Source organism: Vombatus ursinus, unplaced genomic scaffold (assembly GCF_900497805.2).
Source record: "Vombatus ursinus unplaced genomic scaffold, bare-nosed wombat genome assembly UNPS02014774.1, whole genome shotgun sequence".
Taxonomy (NCBI): Eukaryota; Metazoa; Chordata; class Mammalia; order Diprotodontia; family Vombatidae; genus Vombatus; species Vombatus ursinus.
The window spans coordinates 20,869,169-20,895,250 of NW_020954552.1; the positions used below are offsets into that span (position 1 = coordinate 20,869,169).

At 38.1% G+C, this 26,082-nt stretch overlaps 1 protein-coding gene across 3 annotated transcripts in view; it reads left to right on the forward strand.

Moving 5' to 3' along the window:
- The window catches only part of ARHGEF28 (Rho guanine nucleotide exchange factor 28), a 372,652-nt gene that overhangs the window by 168,204 nt on the left and 178,366 nt on the right, over nucleotides 1-26,082 (forward strand). For all 3 annotated transcript variants that reach the window (XM_027864273.1, XM_027864271.1, XM_027864272.1), the window contains exons 7-8: nucleotides 11,781-11,961; nucleotides 20,709-20,781. In XM_027864273.1, the coding sequence (XP_027720074.1) occupies nucleotides 11,781-11,961; nucleotides 20,709-20,781 (254 nt within the window). The remainder of the gene's footprint in view (nucleotides 1-11,780; nucleotides 11,962-20,708; nucleotides 20,782-26,082) is intronic.

The window sequence follows — 26,082 nt, forward strand, 5'->3', positions numbered from 1 at the left end:
CTCTGGTTGCTATGTCTTGGTGATTCCATTAATTGGTACTACAAAGGAGCATGAGGAATTATTGAGTCCTTGTTGCAAGTAGTATTTGTGATGGCTGCCACCATGGTAGAAAATGGGAAGAGAGGAGAGCAGGGCAGAGGAAGGAGGAAGAGGAAGGCAGGGGAAAGAATACTTCTCAATGTGGCAGTAGTGGATAAAATCTTTAATTGTTTATACTTTGAAAACACATTTCTTCCTCAATTACCTGTGATATGGTTTCCATTCTCTCCAACCCACTTATAATGATTCATAAAACCTTTCTTTGACTTTCATGACACTATTTTCTTCTAATTCTCGTTTGATTTTTCCTTCTGATTCCTTCCCTATCTCTTCTTTCCACTGCTCTTTAACTATGTAGACTTTGATTTTTCACTATTCTCCAACTGACATTCCTTCTCTAGAAGTTGTTCACTCCCTCATGTATTACAAAAATTAGCTACTCATATATGATCGCTAATTTTACACCTCCAGGCTTGCCCTTTCAATTTCCCTCTAGTTCTTACTAATAGGTTACCTCTAGTTGCAAGTCCCACTGATAGGAAATTTCATGTCAAAAAAATTAATCAATCTCTCTGTCTTCCAAACAAGCATCCATTTCCAGTTTTTTCATTTCCTTCTCACCTTCACTTCATAGAATCTTTCTCTTCCTTCAAGACAAAGCTCAAGTCGCTTTCCTGATTACCCAGCTGCTATTACCCTCCTTCCAAATCACCTTGCATTTAAGTACGTTGTGTTTATTCTCTTCATATTTATTCACTCTATATCACCTGCTGTCTTTATTAAAACATATGCTCATTTTGAATATAGATTTTTTATTGATTGTGTTTGGATCCCCAGTGACTAGCACAGTACTTGGCATATAGAAGACTGCTCTATAAATGCTTGTTGGTTGATTACCATGAATAGTATCTTGGTCTTCCTGGTTCTCAGGACTACAGAGCATTTAATCATCTTTGGTTCCCTCTCACCTTCACCCCCTATAGTCTATTATTAAGCCACATTAATTTCTCTCCAGTGTCCATAGAATGTGTCTCTTCCTATCTATTACCTCATTGTCCATTAGAATAATTTACTGACTCCTCTCCTTGTCTCTAATTTCATTCTAGTATTATTTATCTTACATATAGTTGCTAGAATAGTCTTTTATTATGTTACACTCTGGTGAGAAATCTACAATACTTTCTCTTATTTATCGTACTAAGTCAAAATTTTTCAGCTTAGCTTTCTTTTGTTTTCTTTTTATGTATTTATTTTTAATTTTCAACATTTACTTTTATAAGATTTTGAGTTCTAAAAATTTCCCCCTCCCTCCCCTCCCCCCCACCCAAGAAGGTATGCAATCTGATATAGTCTGTACATGTACAATCATATTAAATATATTTCCACATTAGTCATGTTGTGAAAGAAGAATCAGAACAAAAGGGAAAAACCATGAGAAAGAGAAAGCAAAAAAGAAAAAAGAAAATAATATGCTTCAATTTGCATTTAGATTCCATACTTCTTTCTCTGTGGATAGCATTTTCCATCATGAGTCTTTTGGAATTGTCTTAGATCATTGTATTGCTGAGAAGAGCTAAATCTATCATAGTTGATCCTTGCACAATGTTCCTGTTACTGTGTACAATGTTCTCCTGGTTCTGCTCATTTCACTCAGCATCAGTTCATGTAAGTTTTTCCAGGTTTTTCTGAAATTCATCTGCTCATCATTTCTTATAGAACAATAGTATTCCATTACATTCATCTATCACAACTGTTTCAGCCATTCCCAATTGATGGGCATCCCCTCAATTTCCAATTCTTTGCCACCACAAAAAGAGCTGCCATGAATATTTTTCTATGTGTGGGTCCTTTTCCCTTTTCTTTGATCTCTTTGGGATACAGACCCAGTAATACTATTGCTAGCTCAGAGGGTTTGCACGGTTTTATAGCCCTTTGGGTATAATTCCAAATTGCTTTCCAGAATGGTTGGATCAGCTCACAACTACACCAGCAGTTCAGCTTAGCTTCCAATGCAGTTTACTGTCATTTCATCCATCCGTTGAATTAGTCATCAGTTTCTTCCTTCTGGCCTAGTGGTTTGTGGTATGCTTCCACTGTAACATCTCTAATTCTTGTCCAAATACTCTCAACTATGCCTTTTCCTTAGTTGGTTCATGGACTTCCACACAAAAGTATATTTTATTGATAGGCTATATTATTTGTGTGGTTTTCAAAATCTAATATACTCCTTTTAAATATGGTGTATCTTTTCATGGCCATACTTTAGTTATGTGTCAAAATCTACCAGTCTCAGTGATACTGAGTGATACTCATACCATATTGCATTTTGCTTATTACTCATATTCTATACATTGGTATATGAACACTAGAGATAATAAATAATGTTAATATCCTATTTCCTATAATTTGTTTCTTGTGATTTTGCGTGCTGTTCTCTTCAACAGAAATGTGCAGTCTCTATTTTCTACCTGTAAAAAGTGAATCATCTTCTACCTTAAAAGCGAAAATCATTAAGACACCTTTTTTTTGGCTTGGCAATGTGTGTTATGGGTCTGAGGCTGGATTTGAATTCAGGTCCTCCTGACTCCAGTACTGGTGCTCTATCCACTGCACCGCCTAGCAGCCCCAAGACATTTTTTCCTCAATCGCATTTGTTTCAGATCAAAACCAGTTTTGTATCTCTCCTCAATACTTTTTATATTCAGTATTCATTCATTTACATTTATTGAAAATACCTACTATGAAGTATGTAGGAATGAAGGAAACATTTATTAAGTGCCTACTATGTGCCAGGCACTGTGCTAATCACTTTACAATTATTATCTCATTTGATCCTCACAACAACCCTGTGAAGTAAGTGTTATTATTATTACCATTTTATAGGAAACTGAGACAAACAGGTGAAATGACTTGCCCAGGATCATACAGTGTCTGAGATCAAATTAGAACTTAGATCTTCCTGATGCCAGACTAAGCAGTGCCATCTTCTGACCTATAACTGGGGGATTACTGTTCTAGGCACTAGGTAGAAGGCAAAAGGCATGCAAAATGAAATCCTTCCTACCAGGAGTTTATATGTTTCATAATGCCTTTGAGAAATAGCTGAATTTTATGCAAGGTAGATTAAAGTTGTACTGATATTTTTAAAATGAGCAAAAATATAGAGACCACTGAATTTGATGCCAGTTCTTTTGAAAAATTCAAGAATGGACTATTTACTAGTACTCGGCCCCTTTCTTTGTTGTTTGACTTAAGTGGGTGGAAGGAAGGAGAGAAAGGAACATGAATAATTCTCTTTCCTATACCCCAACAAGGGAGAGCCAGGGGAAGGAAAGGGAGAAGGAAAGCAATGAGGAACAGTTCAGAGGGTAGTTAAGGGATGGTCTTCATTCATTTGTAAGCATTGGAATGAATTTAAAGCTCTTCAAAGAAAAGTGAGAACACTGTTTCACTGTTCCCTTGGTCATTAGGCAGATGGTTTATGAGCTCTTAGGGAGTATGGTCACCCCCAGAAGCTAGCACAAGTTTGCCAAGAACAATTCATACTCAATTAGCCTCATTTCATTTTTTGAGAGCTGTGGACGTAGTATACCTGGACCTCAGCAAGACATTTGATAAAGTTTTTCATGCCCCTCTTTTGGATAAAACAGATAATTATAAGCTGAGAAGATGATATACTTTGGTCCTTTTAATTTTGGTTGGAGAATAGTAATTGATCTACGATGTGAAATGTAGCTGACCAAAATCCATTCTTATTTCTTCATGTCTGAAATAGTCCTGTCATATGCTGTCCAAAATACTATTTGAAACTATAGCCATTAACTTTAGAAAATCCATTAAAGTGATTTTCTTAAAGCATAGGTCTGACAATGTCACCTCCTCCCCATTTAATAAACTGTAACGTCTCCCTATTGCTTCCAGTCTTTCTTTTTTTTTTTTTTTTTGGGGGACAATTGGAGTTAAGTGACTTGCCCAGGGTTACACAGCTTGTAAGTGTCAAGTGTCTGGTCTGAGGTCAGATTTGAACTTAGGTCCTCCTGACTCCAGGACCCGTGCTCTATTTACTGCACCACCTAGTTGCCCCTCCTCCAGTCTCAAGTATAAAATTCTGTGTTTGACAATCAAAGTCCTTCATAACCTTGCCCTACCTTTGAAGGCCTTCCTGTATTCTTATATCCCTACCCCTCTCCTGTGCCTCATGCACTCGTCAATCCAGTGACGTTGATCTCCTTGCTGTTCCTCAGATGAGTCAGTGCCTGACTGTAGGCATTTTCATCGGCTGTCTCATGCTTGAAATGAACACCCTCTTCATCTCTGTCTCCTGTCTTCCCTGGCTTCCTTCAAGCGCCAGCCAAAATCTCATCTTCTACAGGAAGCCTTTCCTAATCTCTCTTAATTCCAATGCCTTCCCTCCACTAATTACTTCCACTTTATCTTGCATATAGCTTGTTTGCATGTTGTCTCCCCCATGTTGCGTGTTGTCTTGATATGACAGTGAATTGGATGTGGGATGGAGCAGAGCTGCACAAAGTCGTCAGCCTCACTCCTCCAGAGTCATCATAGTCCAGGGGCAAGACAAAAGTCAAGAAAACTAGTGAGGGCCCAGGATGAGCTCCTTCAGTCTTTGTTCTTCTAACTATTAACACAGTGCTGGGCACATTGTAGATACTTAATAAATGCCTATTGGCAGACTCTTGACTGAGGGAGGTTTCTAAACTCAGGTCAGATCTAATGGACGTAGAGTAATGGACTTCAAAATAGTCCTGTTGCTTTCTGGCTCATGGTGAGTTAACCAGATAGACATTTCCAAGTAAATAAATAGACATGTTTATATGGTTATCAAAGATCACATACAAAGGCTTTTAAGCTTTAGGACAAAAAAATCACATTACAGAGAATGTAGTCACATTTAACAAAAATGAACAACAACACTGGTCATGCAGGTAGTTTCTGCTAATGGCAGAGTACTGCCTGGAGATGAATGAAGTCTGTAATGACAACCTCCAGAACACTCAGCTCTGGCAGATTTTTCTGAGGCAGGAAAGTGTTATTAAATGAAAATGCCAGGCTTGATTACAGGTTAAAAATTCACATTAGTTTGAAACAACAATACATTTTGTCTCCTGGACAGCTTGCCAAATTTCCATTTGTTTTTGCCTTTCTCTCTCTGTCTCTGTCTCTGTCTCTGTCTCTGTTTGTCTGTCTCTCTCTTGCCAAACTCATTTGGTCCTTTTATGTTTTGTTTAGATTTCTGGTCTTTATGATTTTGTTTGGCTCCTTCAGTCATCTCCTTTCTGGACTATTTGGACTATTCTGGACTTTTGAATTTTTGGACTATTTTCTACTTTAGTCTTCTGGATATAACTTATTTGTTCTCCCTTCTCCTCACCCTCCCCAATGTTTTAAAGAGGATTGCTCCCTGACTTTTCACGTTTTTCTTTGGACCACTCCATAATGGTGAACATACCTGTCTCTGAGCCTTATCTTATGCAGATTATCAGAGGATAGTCAAAAGTTGTATATTTTTTTTACTTATGCAATCTATATTCTAGACAGATAAGCATTATTCATTCCTTTATGGGACATTCCATTCCCCCTCCTCCTTTATGTAAGCGGTCTCCCATGTTTCTTTTTCTTTACCTTATACCGTTTAGAATCCCTAGCTTTCTTCAAGTTCACCCCAAGCGCTACTTCCTACAATTGGTTTTTCTTGATTCTCCCAGTTTGTTAATGCCTCCTGAAATTTTTTGGTATTTATTTTGTCCTCTATCTTATGTTATCTGTGTTATGTATTCTATTCCCTCCCCCTCCCCCCTGGAGAATATAAGTTCTTTGAATATGGAGATGCCACATTTTTGTTTTTGTATCCCCAGTTCCTAGCATATGGTAAATGCTTAACAAATGCTTATTGAATTGAATTTTATTTATCATCAAGAAACGCTGTTTGGTCTTGATATATGCATGGGATAGAATTTGTTGGAGGAAACATATCAAGTCAAATGATTTTTAAACTTGAGCAAAAAAGAAACATGGTAGGAATTTGTATTCTGTACTTCTTTTATTCAATTGTGTGACTGTGAAGATGTGGTTTACTGCAGTGCAAGAAGAGCAGTGATTTAGGTTGATAGCATCATTGCAGGCCAATGGTTCTCAACTCTACTCTATCCCTCCCGTTTTGCTAGTTTGCATAGATCCAGTGTTAGCAGCCATGGGCATGGTGGTAATTAAAAGTAATTTTTTCACCTAATTGTAAGAGCAGATAGACCCGAAGGAAGGAAATAAAGGAGTTCCAAAATCAGACTCAATTTAAAGTTTTTGCTGTTTATCATTGTGAGTCTGATTCACAAAAGAGTCAGGATGGCACTCAGGTTACAGGCTAGTTGTAGAAAAGAAACTGTGGCTACTTCCTCATGGGGCAGAGGCTGGACAGCAGCTGTAGTCCAAAGAGGAAGCAGGAGCAGGCACCCAGGCAAACAGCCCGGCAGATGATACCAGCACTTTGTAGCTTAGTGAATAAAATAATCAGCAGATGATGTTGCCAGAATGACAAATATCATTTCCCACCGGGCTGCTTTCCCGGAATTCATCACCTTCAGAAACACCTCCAGAAACTGCAAGATGAAATCAACTCCAATCTCCTCAGATCATTTCCCACCCTGGCTATAGGACTTCCTTACTCACCAGTGCATTGATGACCTCATTTCTCCCTCCCCTCACCCTTCCCCTCTTCTGGTTCTCTTTATCTGTTATCTTCCCCTGTTAGAGAGTGAGCTCCTTGAGGGCAGGGACTTTCTTATGCCTTTCTTTATAACCCCAGCATTTACTTAGCACAGTGCCCTGTATATAGTAGGCAATAATACATAAATGACCCTGGGCAATAATAAATGACATTTATATTATATACATATTTACATATAGTATTACATATATATTTTTAGCATATACATTATTTACAAAAATAAATGTCTATTGATAACTCTTATCTATAGTTCTTTGTGGGATAGGGGGAAAGGAAGCAGGAGGCAGTAGCTTCAGAAGTAGACTAGGTTTACAGCTAGTTGTTGTTGTTTAGTTGTTTCAGTCATGTCCAACTCTTTGTGACCCCGTTTGGGGTTTTCTTGGCAAAGATTCTGGAGTGGTTTGCCATTTCTTTCTCCAGTTCATTTGATAGATGAGGAAAATGAGGCAAACAGGGTTAAATGACTTGCCCAGGGTGACACAGCTAGGAAGTGTCTGAGGCCGGATTTAAACTTAGGAAGATGAGTCTTACTGACTCCAGGCCTGGTGCTCTATCCTGTAAGATTGTGCTACTGTAAGAATCTGAATTGCCTCAGTTTTGCATGTCAATTATGGGTATTCCCTTTCTGACAGGGGGGATGAGGAATTGTAGGAGAGTACGCCCCTGTATATAGGGAGCTTCCTTATTATATACCTATTTTAGTGAAATATCTTTTGCTTTGAATTTGTGTGTGCCCTGGTTTGATCTGGTAAAAGGAAAAAAATCAGTGGGAGCTCATGAACTGTGGTTTTGAATGAATGGTGACCAAATCATGATTTGAACTTAGTATAGCTTTCATGGGATCACAATTAAGAAATAGATCTACTCTAGAAAATCAGTTGTAAACATCTGTTTGTTTCTTTTTCCTTTTCATAAAGAATGACCTTGATATACTTACAGATCCTTCCTATGAAGATTTTACAGAAGTTAGAAAGGCATTTAGGATAGTAATTATCGATATTCCCTAGATTGTATTTCCTTTTTCTTTCTTCCTTTCAGATCTCATTAGATTGTATCTCAGTGCCTTTGCTGGTCTCACGTGTGATAATCTGATCTGTGATATTTTGAAAACTATTAAATTATACAAATAGAAGACACCAACATTGTTGACAATAAAGTAGTGAAACCAATCTCTCTTGTGGGACTCATGGAGCAGGCCCATTACTTTTCAATGATGGGCCTTACAAGTCTATGTTAGATGCAAAGTAAGACTGAGCCCTTTGAAGAGCCTGTTCTGGTCTATTGAGCTGCCTTCAAAGATTGAGATGATGTAGACACATAGACGAGATGAAGAGCCTTTCCTTTGCTGAATGTCTTTTTCTTTTGCCTTAACATAATCCTACCCCAGTAATTTTAAGGTAAATTTTGGCAAAAAAAGGCAGATTTTTATGACTTTTTTTCTTGTATACCAGGAAGTTGGGGACTGAGGATATAGTTTGTATTTTTACGGTTCTGCATCTTTTTACAAAGTGGCCTCCACTTTGCAGCCAAATGATTTTCCTGAAGCACAAGTCTGACCATTACCCATCCTGACTTAATAATCTCCAGCGGCTTCCAGTTATCGTGATAATCAAATATAAACTCTCCTCTTTGTCTCTGAAAGTTCTTTACAAGCTGCTCTGATGGAAGGCATCGTGGTCCAATGGAAAGAATGCTAGCTTTAGAATCAGAGGACTTGGATTCAAATCCTGCCTCTGATACTTAACTTCTTTAGACCACTTGCTTAAGCTCTTTGTGATTCAGTTTCCTCCGATGAAAGAATCAGATGTAGGTGACCTTGAAGGTCCTTGCCATCTTCAAGTCTGGCCTCAGATATTTAATAGCTACGTGGTACTAGGTGAGTCACTTAACCTCTGTTTGCCTCAGTTTCCTCATCTGTAACATGGGAGTAATAACAGGACCTATATCCCGGAACTGTAAGGATCAAATGAGATAATAATTGTAAAGCCTTCGTCAAAGTGCCTGTAGCATAGTAAGTGCCATATAAATTATATTATATATGATATATAATTACACAATTATTATTTTATTATAGTTACATTATATCATTTTATATGTTATTATTTATATATTATATAGTATTTGCATATATTATATAGTATATAATATTATTTTACAATAATTATATTATTATTATTATCTCCAAATCTGTGAGCCTGCCTTTCTAGCCTGGTTATTCGTACTCCCCTTTGCACATTCTCTGATCTAGTCAAACTGGCCTTATTGCTATTCTTCATGCATATTCCATCTCCCATCTCTGCCTTTGCTGTGTCTGTCCCTATGCCTGGAATACACCCTCTCCTAGCGGTACGTTGGTAAATTTTAAAAGCCCTCTCTCCAAGGGGAAAAATGTGCCTTTGGCACATTTTAAAGATTAATTTGCATTATCAACATTTTCTCCATCACTTTCCTAAGTCCAGACAATCAATAAGACAATAAATCAAGCATTTGCTTGATTCGTAGCATTTGATTATTTCTAAGGTATAGACGCTCACATGGGAAATTTAACAATTGACTCTTGTGACCTGGCTCTGGCAAACCTTTGTGCCCCGCCTTGCTTCTGCCTCTTGAAACCAGTGGTTTCCTTCACATGTCACCTTCTCAATGCTGCCTCCCCATCCCTGGATGCTTACGCCTTCTGCCCGATCTCTGCCAGGTTATCCTGTATTTGTTTTCTCTGTACCTATTTATGAACGTGTTGTCTCTTAAGGGCAGGGACTATTTTGCTTTTGTCTTTTTATCTCCAGGGTGTAGCAAAGTGCTGGTCGCACAGTAGGTGCTTAATAAATGCTTGGTGATTGATATCATGATTTGGGGATTTTACAATTTTAATGGATACATGAATTCAATTTCAATTTAATAAACATTTATTAAACCTTTACTATATGTGACAGTAGTATCATGATATAATAAAGAGAAGTTTACCTTGAAGACCCAGATTCAAATCCTGCCCCTGACACATTCTATTCATTTGACCATGGGCTACTTATTTATCCTTTTAGCACCTCAAGTACCTTTTTAAGACTTTTAGTGACAAATTGCTGAGCAGCTTTGGTGGAAGGAGTTCCTCATACCATAGTCATATATGGTTCTATGGACCTTTGAAGTTGTAGGTCTCTAGCAAAACAAAACAAAGAATAAAAAAGAAACTTTTGAAAGGTAGTCATAAATACATTGGGATTGGGCACAGGGATTAAGATGTGTTCCCTGTGGGTCAGGGTGATTGATTACAAGGTCAGATATATATTACTTTTTTTTAAAATGTGGTTTAGACCAGCTAGATGGCTCAGTGGATAGCACACTGGGGCTAATGTCAGGAAGACTTGAATTCAAATCCAACCTCAGACACTGGCTGTGTGACTCTGGTCAAGTCACTTAACCTTTTCCTCAGTTCCTTATCTGTAAAGTGAGATGGAGAAGAAAATGGCAAACCACTCTGGTACCTTTGCCAAGAAAACCCCAGATGGGGTCATGAAGATTCTTAAATGACTGAACAACAAAAGATCAATAGTTCAACTCAATACCTGACAGATGATGGATTTAGTATGGCACAGTAGAATGAGTACTATTTGGAGTCAGAAGACCTAGGTTCAAATCCAGGTTCCTATACTTATTGCTGGGAGGGTATGGACAAGTCATTTAATCTCTCTGGGCCTTACTTTCATCGTCTGTCAAATGAAGGAGTTGAACTGGGTAAATGTTAATATCCTTTTCCAGCTCTTAACTGATGAATTATTGCATTAGACCAACTTTTTATATTAAAACAAATATTTCTCTTACTTCTCTACATGAGAATTCTCAGAAAATTAACTTTATTTTTTAAAAAACAAACACTGATTAGCAAAATGAAGTTACAGGAGGGATGGAGGAGAAATAGTGATTTTTCTTTTTCTTTCTTTCTCTTTTTTTTTTAAGGCAATTGGGGTTAAGTGACTTGCCCAGGGTCACACAGCTAGTAAGTGACAAGCGTTTGGTCCACTGCGCCACTGCGCCACCTAGCTGCCCCGATTTTTCTTTTCATCATTTCTATAACCCTTCCCCACTCAGTGCAAAAGATTCAAGTGACCAATATGTTGGCATGATTTGCTTAAAGGTGAGAACTTCTGTGGACTCAAGAAGATACTCATGGGCTATCTCAGTATGGCACTGCTAGCTGTGGTGGGCTATCTCAGCATGCCCAATGTACATATGTTTAATAATTTAGTGTTGAACTCATCACCTTAACGTCCACTTTGTGACTGGGCAAATCTGCAGTATTGCATTACTAATCATGGAGACTGTTTGACTAATAAATGTATGTTTATTCTTCACCAAAACTGAATCCAAAATATACATTATATGCAAGAATTCAGTTATATTTTGGTTTGGGAATGTTCTTCTTTGTTTATGACACTATAGAAGAATACCATTTTTGTCCACATTAGTGCATAACTTTAATTTGCATTAGAAAAGTGATTTCTAACTATGGTACAGTGTGTTATGAATGTCTGACTTGTTTGTAACATCTAAACAGTGCAAGGCTCCCTTGAGGCAGTGTCTGTTTTCCACCGTAATCCGCTTAATAAACCTGTTAGCCGCCAGCTTGCTCACTGTACTACGTACGGCCATGATAAAGTGAGAGGTTTCCATTTCACATTAAAAAGGAGAAGAATGGGGTGCTAAGCATTGAGGTAAAGCTCTACTTTTTAAAAGCTGTTGTGTTTTTAAACAAGTGGTAGGTTTGTATCTAGATATCTTCAAAATGCATTCCCCCAACCCCACCCTACCCAGGAGAAAGGAGAAAGCCATCTTTATGAGCACTTGCACTGGCATGATCATGCTTATTGTAGATCTCTTCTAAAAGGATAATTTTGCCCTTGAATTATTTAGAAAATCTAAGAACCAATGGGAACATAGGTGCTTGGTGCTTTCTCTCTCTCTTTCCTATAAAGCTGTCTATGAGTCTTGATTTGTGCTGTTTCAGTTTTCAGGGCAGTCATTCGACGGACTTCTCCAGAGCGCAGATCAATGAACATGCCCTCTTACGATTTGTTCATTCATCAGGAACGCTGACCCTGACATTGAATCACACTGCAGAACACTTACTGGAGACCGACATTAAGCTCTTCAGGAAATACTTTTTGGATAGAGCCCTTCTGCACAAGGTTAGTGACAGATTGTTCTAGCAAACAGTAGCATAGTGTATGAAGAGATATGCATCAATTCTTCTGGGTTTTTGCAAAATGTAACCCCAAGGGCTGGGGGCATGGGGAGGGAGATTGGTACTTTTCTTCAGCTGAACCTGGGAGGGGCAGCTGAGTAGGAATTATGTTAGCCCAGTAGACAAAGAATTGTTATTTTAGCTGTAGAAAAACAGTAGTTTACCATAACACCTCTTTTATTGTTTGCTTTACTAGTTCCTGAATTATTTCTTCTTTAAAAAAAGAAAAAAACTCTAGAATTACTATGTTGGATTTTTATTTCCCGTTAACTCATTGTCTGTGTGCTATTCTATCTTTTCCACCTAAGACATGGTATGTGTGTATGCATGCATACACTCACACATACACACATACATATATACATATATATACACACTATATATACACATACACACACAAATACATACTACCAACTTTCTGGTGACATGGTTTAGCAGTGGATAATAAATTATAGTATATATAAATATATTCATCATAAAATAATGGAAGAATGCTCAATTTACAGTGAGAGGACCTAGGTTCAATTCACAGCTGTGCTACTGAGTTCCTGTGTGATCTTAGGCAAATTACTTAATTTCTCTGAATCCCTTTTTATTCATCTGTAAAATAAGGAGTCAGCATTAAATGATCTCTTAGGTCCTTTTTATCACTAAATCCATGATCCTAAAAACTCTGTTCAAACATGAATTAGTCATTTGTGCAACCAGCCCTTTTTCGTAGTGGCATTTTTTTCATAGTCAAACCAAATAAAAGTTTTGAATTTTGTTTTACCTCAGCTGTATACCAACACTTAGCACAGTGCCTGGTTCATAGTAGGTGCTTTTTGACTTGATTATACAAAATATTTTATTCTTAGTTTACCTTTCACAGAAAATCTGGAAGACTACATGGGGGCAGGTATATTGGAATTTTTTTTCCCATTCAATTCTTAACCAGAAATCTGATTTTAGTAAAGGGCAGATGAAATAATAGTGACTGCAAGGCCCAGAGATTTACGTGGATACCCCAACTTGGCCTTGCATGTTTCCATTAATCTGTAGGAATCCCATTAAGGAAATCAGTGACCACAATGGGATTTACAGTTAAAAATCAGGGCTACATATAATTTACTTCTAATTTCATCTTATTACTTATGGATGTAAAGTGTACTTAAGTTTGATGCATGAGACAGTTGATTGTTCATATAAAAAAAAGACGTGCGTTATTACCTTATTCCACATACAGCTTTTTTAAAAAAATTATTAAATCAATACCTACCCTTACCTTGTGTGGGATGTAGCAAGTTGGCATATGATTTTCAAACAGTGAACCTCTTCCTATTTGACTCATGTCCTTAATTGAGAATGTTTAATCTTATAAGAGACTTAGATGGTTCTCTGCCATTCTTGGTTTCTTCCCCAAGTTTCTGTGAGTGGTTGGTTTGGAATGACAGGTTCTGACTCACTGATCAATGTTGATCCATTTTCTGTCCCTGTTGTTGGTTATTTGCAGGTCCATTGGGACGTAGCTCACCACCACATGGTCCTGGGAGGGGGCAGGAGGGAACAGCATACCATAAGAACATATTAAATTTAAAAAAAAAAAAACCTCCTTAAAAAGCCTTCCTTGTCAATGGTTACTGCATATTTATTGCTCTGATGAAAAATCATGTTGTTTCACTATAAAGCACTCTACTTTATCACATACTTGTGATTTCTTATACGGTGTTTAATAGAACATTGATGATTTATGTGCCTGAAACTCTGTGAGAGAGCAACAACAACTCAACTTTGTAGAACTCTTTAAGGTTTAGAAAACACTTTCCCAAAATGCTCCTTTGAGATTCATGGAGGTTGAGATTTGTTCATGGTCCCAAAGCTAGGATGTGTCAGAGCCAGGCACCAAATTCAGTACTTTTTATGTTAGATCACTCTGCCTGTCTTTTAAACTAGGTTTGCCCAGTAATTCACTCATTGTGAATGTTGTAGAGTTTACTATGACAAAACAAAACAAAACAAAAAACAAATGCAAATAGGTTGCTTAAATCATAAAACTTTGTACCTAAAAAAAAAAAAGAGATGTCATCCTGAATTGAATATAAGAGGATTGTAGGAACAAAGATCTAGAACCACTGTGAATATAATGGACTCTCCGAGTTATAATGGATCTGAACCATCATTGATTAGAATAGATCTCCACTTGTTTTACATGATAAATGATACCATTTTTATTCTTCCAGATAACTTAGGGAAGGCTTTTTCATGAGTTCTAAAGTACTTCTTCACACAAATTTTTCTATATCCTTATTGGAATTATGCACGTACATACATATGTATATACACTTATTGTATATTGTATATATGTATAGTCATATCCTACAATGTTGCTGTGTATCCTTAGATACTACTTAAAAACAAGGTGGCAATAATTATAGTTACTGTTATGATTAGTATGACTGCTTAAGATGACTATTCAATAAAAGGTAAAAAGTGTCTTGCCTAAGTGTGTGAATAGAGAATTTGTCGGTCGGAGAGCTGTAAGAAGCTTCGAGTCCAGTGGCGTGGCTCTTGTTCAAGTCAGTTCACCAGAGGGTGAAAATTAGAGAGCTGCGTGGGCCTTTAATAGTAGGGCCCAGTGCTTGTGCTTCTTCAAGTCTTTGTTGTTTCTACCTTTTGAAGTTTTATTATTTTCTTCTTTATAGTCAACAATTTTTTGTATGTCTGTGAAATATAAAGTTTTAAAAAGCCTGGTAGCTAAATTAAAAATAAGTGGCTTGGCAGTGCAGTATATAAGAGCACTGAACTTGGAGCCAGGAAGACCTCAGCTTATATCCTCCTTTACTCAGAAACTAGCTGTGTGACCCTGAATAAGTCCCTTAACTGTTATGTGCCTCAGTTTCCCCATTTATAAGATGGAGATAATAATAGCACCTGTTTCCTGGAGTTGTTGTGAAGCTCACATGAGATAATTTCTATAAAGTGCTTTGCAAACCTTATTATATTGTATTGTATATTATATATAGTAAATTATATTGTATTGCATATTATGTTGCATATGTATTATATATATGCTAGCTATTCTTTTTTTAAAAAATCATTATTATTTACTCCATCTCTCTAATTTTACAAATAAGGAAACTGAATACCAGAGAGGTGGTGAATATCAAATGAAATACTTATGTATTACAATGCTAGCTATTATTGTCATTATTTAAAATACATTTAATACTGAAATTTAAACTGAAAAGCTGTATCTGCTAGCATACAAGGAAAAGGGATTCAGATTTAGTACATGAGATAAGAGAAAGAAAAGGGCTAGTTCTAGGGCATGAACTGGTAGGCATTGTAAAAGGAAAACTACTGGAAATGGTTGTACAGTGTCTTAAAAAACTTAATCAGAACCAAAGTGCTTTTTTTTTTAAAGGCAATTGGGGTTAAGTGACTTGCCCAGGGTCACACAGCTAAGTAAGTTGTCCGAGGACAGATTTGAACTCAGGGCTTCCTAACTCCAAGCCCAACACTCTATCCACTGTGCCCCCTAGCTGCCCATCAAAGAACAGTGATACGACACAAATCAGGACTTTACTTTTCTCATGTGCATTAGTCATGACATTTAAAATCATGAAAATTATCTTTTAAGTCCTAACTTTTAAAATAGCACTTTTCTATTTATCTTATAAAACAACCAATTTTCAATTTATTTTTTTTAATCTGAGGAGAATCAGTGGAGCTATAAGTGAGTTTTTCTCCCATTTATAGGAGAGTTGTTAGTGTGTAGGATCAGCCCCAAGAAAAATTGCCTTCAAGTCTTCCTTCTTCCCCCTTTTCTACATCTTCTTCTCTCCTTGGTGATGTGTCCCTCCCTTATATTCAAGTATACAATTATCCTTTCTTTCTTCTTTATTAAAACCTGCTCCAACTAGCTGTGTGACCCTGGGCAAGTCACTTAACCCCAACTGCCTCACAAAAAAAAATAAATAAAAATAAATAAAACCTGCTTCAATTTCTCATTCACACTAAGGTATAAAAGCCTAGTAATAGCTTCTGAAAGTATAAATGCCTCTACTAGAAGTAACATTTTAACAGAGATCACAGCCTTAAATTAAAGGGATGAGACTCTGAAGATGGAATCTGAGCCCTCAGCTCAAGGGAAGGATTTTTTTAGAGCATAGGACCTTCTAGGATTCCTGAAAACATACTGTGTCAAAGCTTGCCCACTCCAAGTGGCTCTAGTTATAATAATGAAGCCCCTTCCAGAGACAATATAAGGTACAGGATAGTATTGGAGTTGGAAGGGACCTTGAGAATCCTTGAGTCCAACCCCTTTCATTTTATAGATGAGGAAACTGAGGCTCAGAGAGGTTAATGACTTGTCTTACATCACACACATGATAAGTCCTGGATTCCAGGTCCTCTGACTTCATAGCCAGTGTTCTTTTCATTACAATGCTGAGTGTAATACAGATGTTTTCCTACCTTTATAATCTTGCCCTTTCTCTGTTCTGCTAGGAAGATGGAAAAAAAGAATTTGAGCTGATTAAAATTAGGGCACTGGAAAAACATCATGTATGAGAATAGTCTCTGAGCCTATGCCGTTTTCATTTGGTTGTGAATTGTGTAACTTGTCTTGCTTCTTGGTACTTTGTTCTGAGATTATTAAGTAAGTGTCACTAGACACAGTGGACACAAGGACAGAGTCTTTGTGGTTTTCGATGCTTTTATTCTGTTAATGATGACCAGTAAAACCATCCTGGTGACTTCTGAGTCATTTTCGGTTGGCAATCATATAAGAAATGTGGGTGTTTTCCTGTCTTGTTTTATCTCCTCAGCACCAACATTGCCTTCATTTGGTGTTCCTTTAGAGCCCAACTCTTTCTGTTCCTTGAATCTGATTCCATTAGAAGGTAGCGGGTCCTAAGACAGCCGAATGTCTCCTTGCCTTCAGTTCACAAAGCTCTGCCCACAGTCAGTCTAGGTCAACGACCAGCCATCCAGTATTTTGTAGTTTCAGAGAGTTTAGTGCTGCATGGGAAGGATCTGAGCAAGAACTTATTCCCACCGCCTCATTTCATATATCAGGAAAATGAGGCCAGAGTGCTTACCTATTGCTCTTAACCCAGAACAGTTAAACAGTTTTTGTTTCAGCTTCATCCCAAGAAAGGGTTAGTGTTTAGAGAAAGCAAGGGGACAGGCAGGTAGGTGGTGCAGTAGATAGAGCACCTGCCCAGGAGTCAGGAGGACCTGAATTCCAAACTGGCCTCAGACTAGCTGTGTGACCCCAGGCAAGTCTCTTCTCTCCTCTCAAAAAAAGAGAGAAACAAGGGGAAGTGGTATCTCAGCATACGTGTAGAGCAGCAGTACATAGATATTTCCCTCAACTTGTCTCTTCAAGCACCTATCGTAGCCTGTTCTCCTAATGGACCTTCACTTGCCATTTTTCCTTAGTGCCTGGTTTTAGTTTTAGCTGGTTAGCTTCTAAAGCTATGGTAAGGTCAAGGTCAGATGATAGTATTGTCACCTCTTCCTTCCAACTTCTACTGTGCCTACTCTTGGATGCTCCAGACCGGGCCTGAACAACATATGGCCTGCATGCATTATGTTGTACAGGCCTGTTTTACATCCTCTACATTTTTTGCCTGTTTTACACCCTCTACATTTTTTTCCAGGTTGCCCAAAATCCTTTGGCAGGCCGTATGTTGTGCAGGCCTGCTTCTGACTCTTTGTAAAATGTATGCCTCTCTGGGATAAGGAATGACCTCCACAGCTGAATCAGAAAGTCTCCTCCCTCCACTAAAAAAGGTTTTCTTCCTTCTCCTTTATCTCCCACCTGCTGCCATTAGCTTACTGTGTGGCACCTGTCAGAAAAATCTGAAGATTTTTTTCCCTTTTTCTTTCTTTTTTTTTTGTTGGCAGTTGGGGTTAAGTGACTTGCCCAGGGTCACACAGCTAGTAAGTGTCAAGTGTTTGGTCTGAGGCTGGATTTGAACTCGATTTTTTTTCCCTTACTATTGGAAATAGGTGTTATTAATCTCTACTTCCCTCAATATAATAGAAACAGAATTAGGGTTTAAAAAGCTTTGCTACAGAATTAGGGGAGAAAGTAAAGAGGGGGGATAGACTATAGAACTTGAATTATAAAGGTGTAGCAATATTTTTTAGCTAAACTCAGCCAAGCTTGCCTCTAAAGCCTGATTCATAGGAACATGATTTAGAGCTGGAAGAGCCTGTCTCTTCGTTGGACAAATGAAGAAACTGAGGCCCAGAGAGGTTTAATGACCAGCCCAAAGTCACACAACTGGAAAGTAGCAGGGCCATAATTGGAATCTCATCTTTTGACTCCACACCTCAGGTTTTTTCTACTGTCCCATGTTATTTGGTGGGTTTTTTTTATTCTTCATCAATTTATTCAGTGTCTTCAACATTATTCACTTTTACAATATTGAAGATATGGTGTAAATTATTCTTTTTAAAAATTATTTAGTATTTTATTTTCCCTCAATTACATGTAAAAATAAGTTTTAACATTTGTTTTTAAATTTTGAGTTCAGATTTTTTTCCCTTTCTCTCCACCCCCCTCATTGAGAAGACAAGCAATTTGATATAGGTTATACATGTGTAGTCATGCAAAACATATTTCCATATTAGTCATGTTGTAAAAGAAAACAGACCAGAAAACCTCAAGGAAAATAAAGAAAGTAAAAAAAATGCATGCTTTGATTTGTATTTGGACTCCATCGGTTCTTTCTCTGGAGAGGGATAGCATTTTTCATCATAAGTCCACCGGGGTAGTCTTAGATCACTGTATTACTGAGAACAGCTAAGTCATTCACAGTTGATCATCTTACAATATTACTGTTACTGTGTACAATGTTCTCTTGGGTCTACTCATTTCACTTTGTATCAGTTCACATAAGTCTTTCTAGGTTTTTCTGCAGTCATCCTGCTTGTCATTTCTTAGACCACAATAGTATTCCATCACAATCATATACCACAACTTATTCAGCCATGCTCCAAATGGTGGGCATCACCTCAATTTCCAGTTCTTTGACACAAGAAAAAAGCTGCTATAAATATTTTTGTATATCTCATATGTGTATATATATATATATCTTTATATATATATATATATCCCATGTTATTTGAATAATTTCTATTGGACACTAAGGTCAGCAGCCTAGCACATTTCTTAAGAGCAGAGAAAGCTGGTTTTCCCCTTAGGTCAGACTTTGCCTCTATTTAGTATCTCAGTCTAATTTGGGTACTGTTTTAAAGCATTGGCACCTTCCTTTCTTATGATTAAATTACCTTTTCCACACTCTGAACCTACTTAGAGTCCTGAGTGCATTCTCTGGTGTTAAAATTAGTGCCCCTCTCTGGAACCACCCAACTAACATATTTCATTGTTGGGTCCTCTGGCTTCCAGCTCATTTGAAGAGCGGAGATAGCAGATACACAATGAATATTCTCATTGTTCCCAGGGTTCACCCAACTAGCTCCATTTGTCCATTTCCTTATGTTCTTTTTTTTAAAGTATTGATGTTCTTTTAAAAAAAATCAGTATTACTTCCCAATGACTTTCCTACCCATCCCAACAGAACCCTCCCTTGTAACAGATAAGTACAGTAAAACAAAACAAATGACTGTTCGACATTGAGTGAGTGCCTCATTCTACACCTGTGGTCCACCAGGTACCTACTCCTTTCTGAGTCACTCCCTGCCACCTGCTCCTAGAAGCCCATTTTCAATACTATGGATACCAAATCCTCTTTTTGGCATTCAAAGCCCTTCATAACCTGGCCCCCTCCTATCTTTCGTCTTCTTACACCTTACTCCCCACTACATGCTCTTTGATCCAGTGACACTGGCCTCCTGGCTGTTCCACAAACAAGACACTCTATCTCCTGATTATGGGCTTTTCTCTGGCTGGCTTCCATGCTTGGAATGCTCTCCTATCTCATCTCTGCCTGCTGGCTTCCCTGACTTTCCTTTAAGTCCTAAATAAAATCTCATCTTTTACTGGAAGCTTTTCCCAACTCCTCTTCATTGTACTGCCTTCCCACTGTTAATTATTTCCTATTTATCCTGTATATAGCTTGTTTGGATATATTTATATGTTGTCTCACCTATTAGAATGTAAGCTCCTTGAGGGCAGGGACTGTCTCTTGCTTCCTTTTTTTTATCCCTAGCACTTAGCATGGTGCCTGGTACATAGTAGGTGCATAATAAATGTTTATTTATTGATTGGTTGATTTAAGCTTTTATTAATGATAACATAATAGTTTTCTATAAGAGAAGGGTCATTTCATTATACCCTATAACCTCCCAAGTATGTTTAGCTATCCCCACGCTTCTTTCATTCTCGATAATGTAGCATTTGATAGGACAGCTCTAATTAATAAAATAAATAAATTAAATAAGTGCTTATACATACCAGCCATTGAGCTAAAATGCTGTTAATTTCTAATCTAGTAAAATCTTTAATTTCGTGAACATGTTCTTTCCTCAGTAATCAGTCAGTCAATAAGTATTTAAGTTTATTATGTGCCAGGTGCTGGAAACACAAACACAAAGAATGAAACCATCCCGACTGCAAGGAGCTTGCATTTCAACTGAGAGCTTAGCTCCATTTATGCTATTAGTTGTAATTTTTATTCTCCGTTGTATATTTGAGGCCTTAAAGAAATTTCAATGATTTGGATTTTTCACTTTCAGACTCTTGATAGAAAAGAAGTCAGGACGGAGAAACGACTACCAGTACCCTCCAGTGCAACAAGGACAGGAGCAGGTAAGGATTTTTCATACTTAGGAAATGTAGAGGGCATCTGCTTTTAAAACCAGATACGATTCTATCATGTTATGAATGTTGTAAAAAGTCTGAGGATAACACAGGAAACTTTCTGTGCCTTCCAGCAGAGGGCAGCATTCAACCAAAATAGAACATTCAAATAATCCTTAAGTCATTTTTCCTGTAAGACCGGAGGAGAATAAAATAGAACTAAACAAACTTGAGATGATAGCTTTCATTTTTAGTAGGAAACAAGTATTGCCGTTGGGATTCATTAGAAGATCCTCATTACAAAAGAACAGCCAAGGGGCATTGCTCAGGAGAATTTTAAGGGGATGGATGGATGGGAGAGAGGGATGGGGAAACTTGGATCTAATTTTTATGTGCATCTGCTGTTGATTAAAATATAATTATAACTCTAGTCCTGCCAGTTGGTTTTGCTGTCTGTATTACAATGTCAAAGAAGTGGCTCCATAGTACATGAAATAACTGGCATGTGTCCATGCTTCCACAATTTGATTTATATTCCTAATGTACTAGCAGGTTATCCCAAATGAATTAGATGGCTGAGGGAATGGTCTCCCTTTATGTACTTATAGACATAGTTAATTACTAACCTCTGTTTCTCCCATGAACATCCTCCCTCTCTTCCTCTCATTGATACCTGTCTTCACCCTGTTCTCACCTCTTCCATCCTGACTTCTCCTTACCCTTCCTCTGATACTTGTCCTACCTCTCTGCCCCCCTTTTCCAAACTGTTGTATGGACTCTCATTTGTACTGGTCCATTTTTCATTCTGTCTCTCTTCTAATAGTCTATGTTTTTACCCTCTGGTTGACTTTCCCCTAATCTGCCTTTTCTCTCTCCATCACTCTCTTACCCCCTCCTTTTAATGTACACATTTCTTCTTTTGACACATGTCCTGTATGATTTCCCCTGTAATTATTCTCATTGGCTGTATTTAAAAAAAGTAGACACTTGGAACTGATAGATAAACAGCAATCACAAAAGAAAGAGAGAGAAAAGGATGAAAGAATTATATTGGCTTTTTTTGTACTCAGAGCTTTCTTTCCTAGGAACAAATAGTACATGGTTTAAGATGGTAAAGTTTTGGGAGAGTTAGAGGAATTGAAGACTGGTTATGAAAAATACCATTTCAGTCAAAGAAAATTCAGGTATTTATTAAGTACCTACTTTGTGCCAAGGATTGTGCTAGGCATTGTGGGGGAAAGAAGAAATACCGCACAGTTTCTGCCTTCAAGCAGTCTACAAGCTAGCTGGAAGCATGAGAAAGAAAACATTAGAGAACACTATAACACTTTTCAAGGTTTTATGACTATTTAAGGTGGAGGGGTTGAACTGCATCCCAATAAGCTGGTGACTATCAATGTAGTTAATACCTATTCCATTAGCAATAAATAGATCTGGTTAGTAGGCAACTGGCAGACCTTTCCACCCATAAAAAATATTGCCTGTGAGTTTATTATTTCAGCCATCATTTAGAGAACCAGGTAGTACTTTTGCCACTTTGCCACTTAGACTTTTGCTTAATAAGAAAGACTCTGTTTTTGATCACTGCATACCAGATTGGTTTGCCTGCTTCCTCCCTCACCCTCCTTACCTCTCCCCCCATTCATACTCAGGACTATGCTTGAATTGTTTCAGTGGGTTTCTTTTGACCACCCAGGTTAAAGTCATTCTATTTCAAGTCATAATACAGCCAACTCAAATCCTTTGTGTAATTAGGCAGGTTGTTCTTCAGTTGTTTCTCTCTTGTTTAACTCTTTGTGACTGCATTTGGAGTTTTCTTGGCAAAGATACTGGAGTGGTTTGCCATTTCCTTCTTCAGCTCATTTTGCAGATGAAGAAACGGAGGCAAATAGGGTTAAATGACTTGCCCAGGGTCACACAACTAGTAAGTGTCTGAGGCTGATTTGAATTCAAGTATTCCTGACTCCAGGCCCAGTGCTCTATCTATTGTGCCACATAGGCAGGTTACAGAGTCTAGATAAATAAATACCTCTTTGTACAGCAGTTAAAGGAGTTTACTGTCACTGGAAGCAGAGGCTCACTAACCTGTTGTAGAATACATTGTAGAGGAAATATGTGTATCAAGTAAAATCTAATGTCTTTTTCAACTTTAAGATTTTGTGTGTCTAGCTATGGCAATGTCATATAATCCATTCTGTGTGTGTGGGGGGGGGGGAGGGACAGAGACAGGGCCAGAGACAGAGACACAGACAGACAGAGACACAGACAGACAGAGACTGAGAGAAATCCATTGGAGTAGTGTTACTTCGGAACTGGTAGATGAATTACATGAAGTCTTACTATTAAATTCTTCTACCAGCACCTGCTTTGCAGTCTGAAAGATTGAGTGTGATGACCCAACTTAAACCATTTAAAAGTCTTTGGAGTAGTGTGCAACCAATCAACCAATAAGCATTTATTTTTTTATTTTTAATTTTAATTTTTTTTTTGGCTAGGCAATGGGGTTAAGTGACTTGCCCATAGTCACACAGCTAGTAAGTGTTATGTGTCTGAGGCCGGATTTGAACTCAGGTCCTCCTGACTCCAGGGCCGGTTCTCTATCCAATGCACCACCTAGCTGCCCCCAACCAATAAGCATTTATTAAGCCCCTCTTTTGTACTATATACTGGGGCACAAAGACAAAAGTGAAACATCCCTGCTCTCCAGTAACATGTAGTAAGTAGGGAAATGGTATGTGCATATTTAAGCATAAAGAAATTGGGATTTGGTCTCCCCTAAAGTTGATGTCACAGTGACCAAAGAATAGATAATAGAGAAAATTAGGTGTTAATGTGTTAATAAGGTGTTAACACACAATGAAATTCAAACACTTTTTTCTGCTAGAATGTAAGGGAGCAACTTCATTGGACAAATAAAAATTGGAAGTGCCTGTGAAGACCCTTAAATATCTAAGCCCTGGATAAGTCTAGCAGTTCAAGGGAGTGAAGCCAAGGGCTGCCCAGGAGACCCCTCTCCTCCAGCAGAAACTCATACTCTATTTAGACACAGGCACAGATACAGAGGGGCAGTTGCTTGTGGAAACTGATTCTAGAGGCGGGACCTCTGGGAACAGCGGGAGCTGACTGTGAACTCCAACAAAGCTAGCCTGATAATCAAGAGTTGAATTACAAAGAGCAGCAGATTTTGGGAGCTTGCCTGAGCAACCCACCTAGCAGAGTTGCAGTGCCCTTGTATGTATTGTGGGGACATGCTCCTTAAGTTTATGGGGGGCTGTTTTGTAGTTACCGTTCTTACTGTGGCCTCTTAGCAAATGCCTTTATTAAAAGTTAATTGTGGGGCAGCTAGGTGGCACAGTGCATAGAGCACCAACCCTATAGTCAGGAGGACCTGAGTTCAAATTTGACCTCAGACACTTAGTAGCTATGTGACCCTGGGTAAGTCACTTAACCCCGACTGCCTCAAAAAAGTGCCTACGGCTGATTGGTAATGGGAAATGCAATGGTGGAGGTTTGTAAACAATTGCATTAGGACAGAACTACAGGGAACCAAATTTAATACTGTTATCACATCTAACCTAAGTGATTTTTTTTTTTTTTAGTACTTTGCTATCAGCTTGAATATTTTATGTTACCTATAACATTTCTCATGTATTCATTCTGAGCCAGTGGATTGAAAAGGGAAATTTAATCAATCAATAAAGCATTTATTAAGCATTTACTATGTGCCAGACACTGTGCTAAGTGCTAGAGGTACAAAGAAAAAGCAAAAACAGTCTCTGCACTCAAGAAAGTTGGTGGGAGACAGTGTGTATATAGAAATGGGTAAATAAAGAACACTACTACACTCAGAGTAAATGGAGGGTAGCCTTTGAAGGACAAATGCTCTAGCAATTAGAGTGGAGTGGGGTGAAGTGGAGTATGGTATGTTGTATGTTAGAATGATTCTCTTACTTTAAGAATGGATGGTGAGATGTTTGGTGAGAAGGCTCTTATATGCATATAGGTATCTTCATAGAATTTTCCCTTTAAATATAGGACTCCAGGGATTTTCAGACACTCAAGTCTATGCGGTTAATTTGATCTATACAAGCTGTTGTTCAGTTGTTTTTCATTCATACCTGACTCTTCATGACCCCATTTGGAGTTTTCTTGGCAAAGGTACTGGAATGGTTTGCTATTTCCTTCTCCATCTCATTTTACAGTTGAGAAAACTGAGGCAAGCAGGATAAAGTGACTTGCCCAGGGTCACAGATCTAGAAAGTATCTGAGACCAGCTTTGAATTCAGGAAGATGAGTCTTCCTGACTCCAAGCCCAGTGCTCTATCCACTTCACCACCTAGCTGACCCAATCTTTACAAGAGGCCCTTACAATTGAAGTTGCTACTTCTCCAAATTATGTTGATTTATACTAGCAATTAAGAAGGACATTCTGCAGGGAAGATTACTCAGCTGGTAAGAATCCATATTTTAATAATAATGCAACTTGTTGGCATTAACAAAATGTGATCTGGATTGTCTGTTTAAAAATAGGCATTGAGCTTTTTGCTTTTGGTTTTGGTTTTTGGTGGGGTGGAGTGCTGCAGTACACCTTTTGAACAGAGGGAATGTTTTGTTCTCTTCATTTGAGAAGATAATTAAAACTTTTTTTTTTTTTTGCACTTCTCTCAGATTGGCATTGTTGTTGAGAAGGAAAAAAAAAAACCCAACCCTCAACAGTTTTCAGTTTAAAGAAAGTAAAGAAAACAGAGGATTATAGAGCCGTGATTACTGTGTGTTGTTAAAGCCTTCCTCTGATTATGGAGATATTTTTCCACTTAATCAAGCAACAAACACTTATTAAGCTCCTTCTGTGTGCCAGGCACTGTGCTAGGTCCTGGGGCTACAAAGACAGAAGTCAGAGCTTACTATGTAGCAAGTGGAGACAACATGCACATACATATCCATATATAAAGCAGATACACGATAGAGACAAAGTGATTTTGAGAGGAAATCCCTAAGAGTGGAGGTGGGCTGGATGGGAAACAGGAAAGGCTTCATTTAGCAGGTGGTAAATGAACTGAGATTGGAAAGAAACTAGTGATTCTAAAAAGTGGAGATGAGAAGGAAGTGAATTCCAGGCAGAGAGGGTTGGATGGAAGCCAATGGAGTTTATTGAGTTGGCAAATGAAATGATCAAACCTGAGCTTTAGTAAAATCCCTTTGAGGGCTGTGTGGAGGATTGGTTTGAGAAAGGAGAGACTGGAGGCAGGGAGACCACTAAGGAGGCTATGGGAATAGTCTGGGTGAGAGGTAGTGAGGGTCTGCACTAGG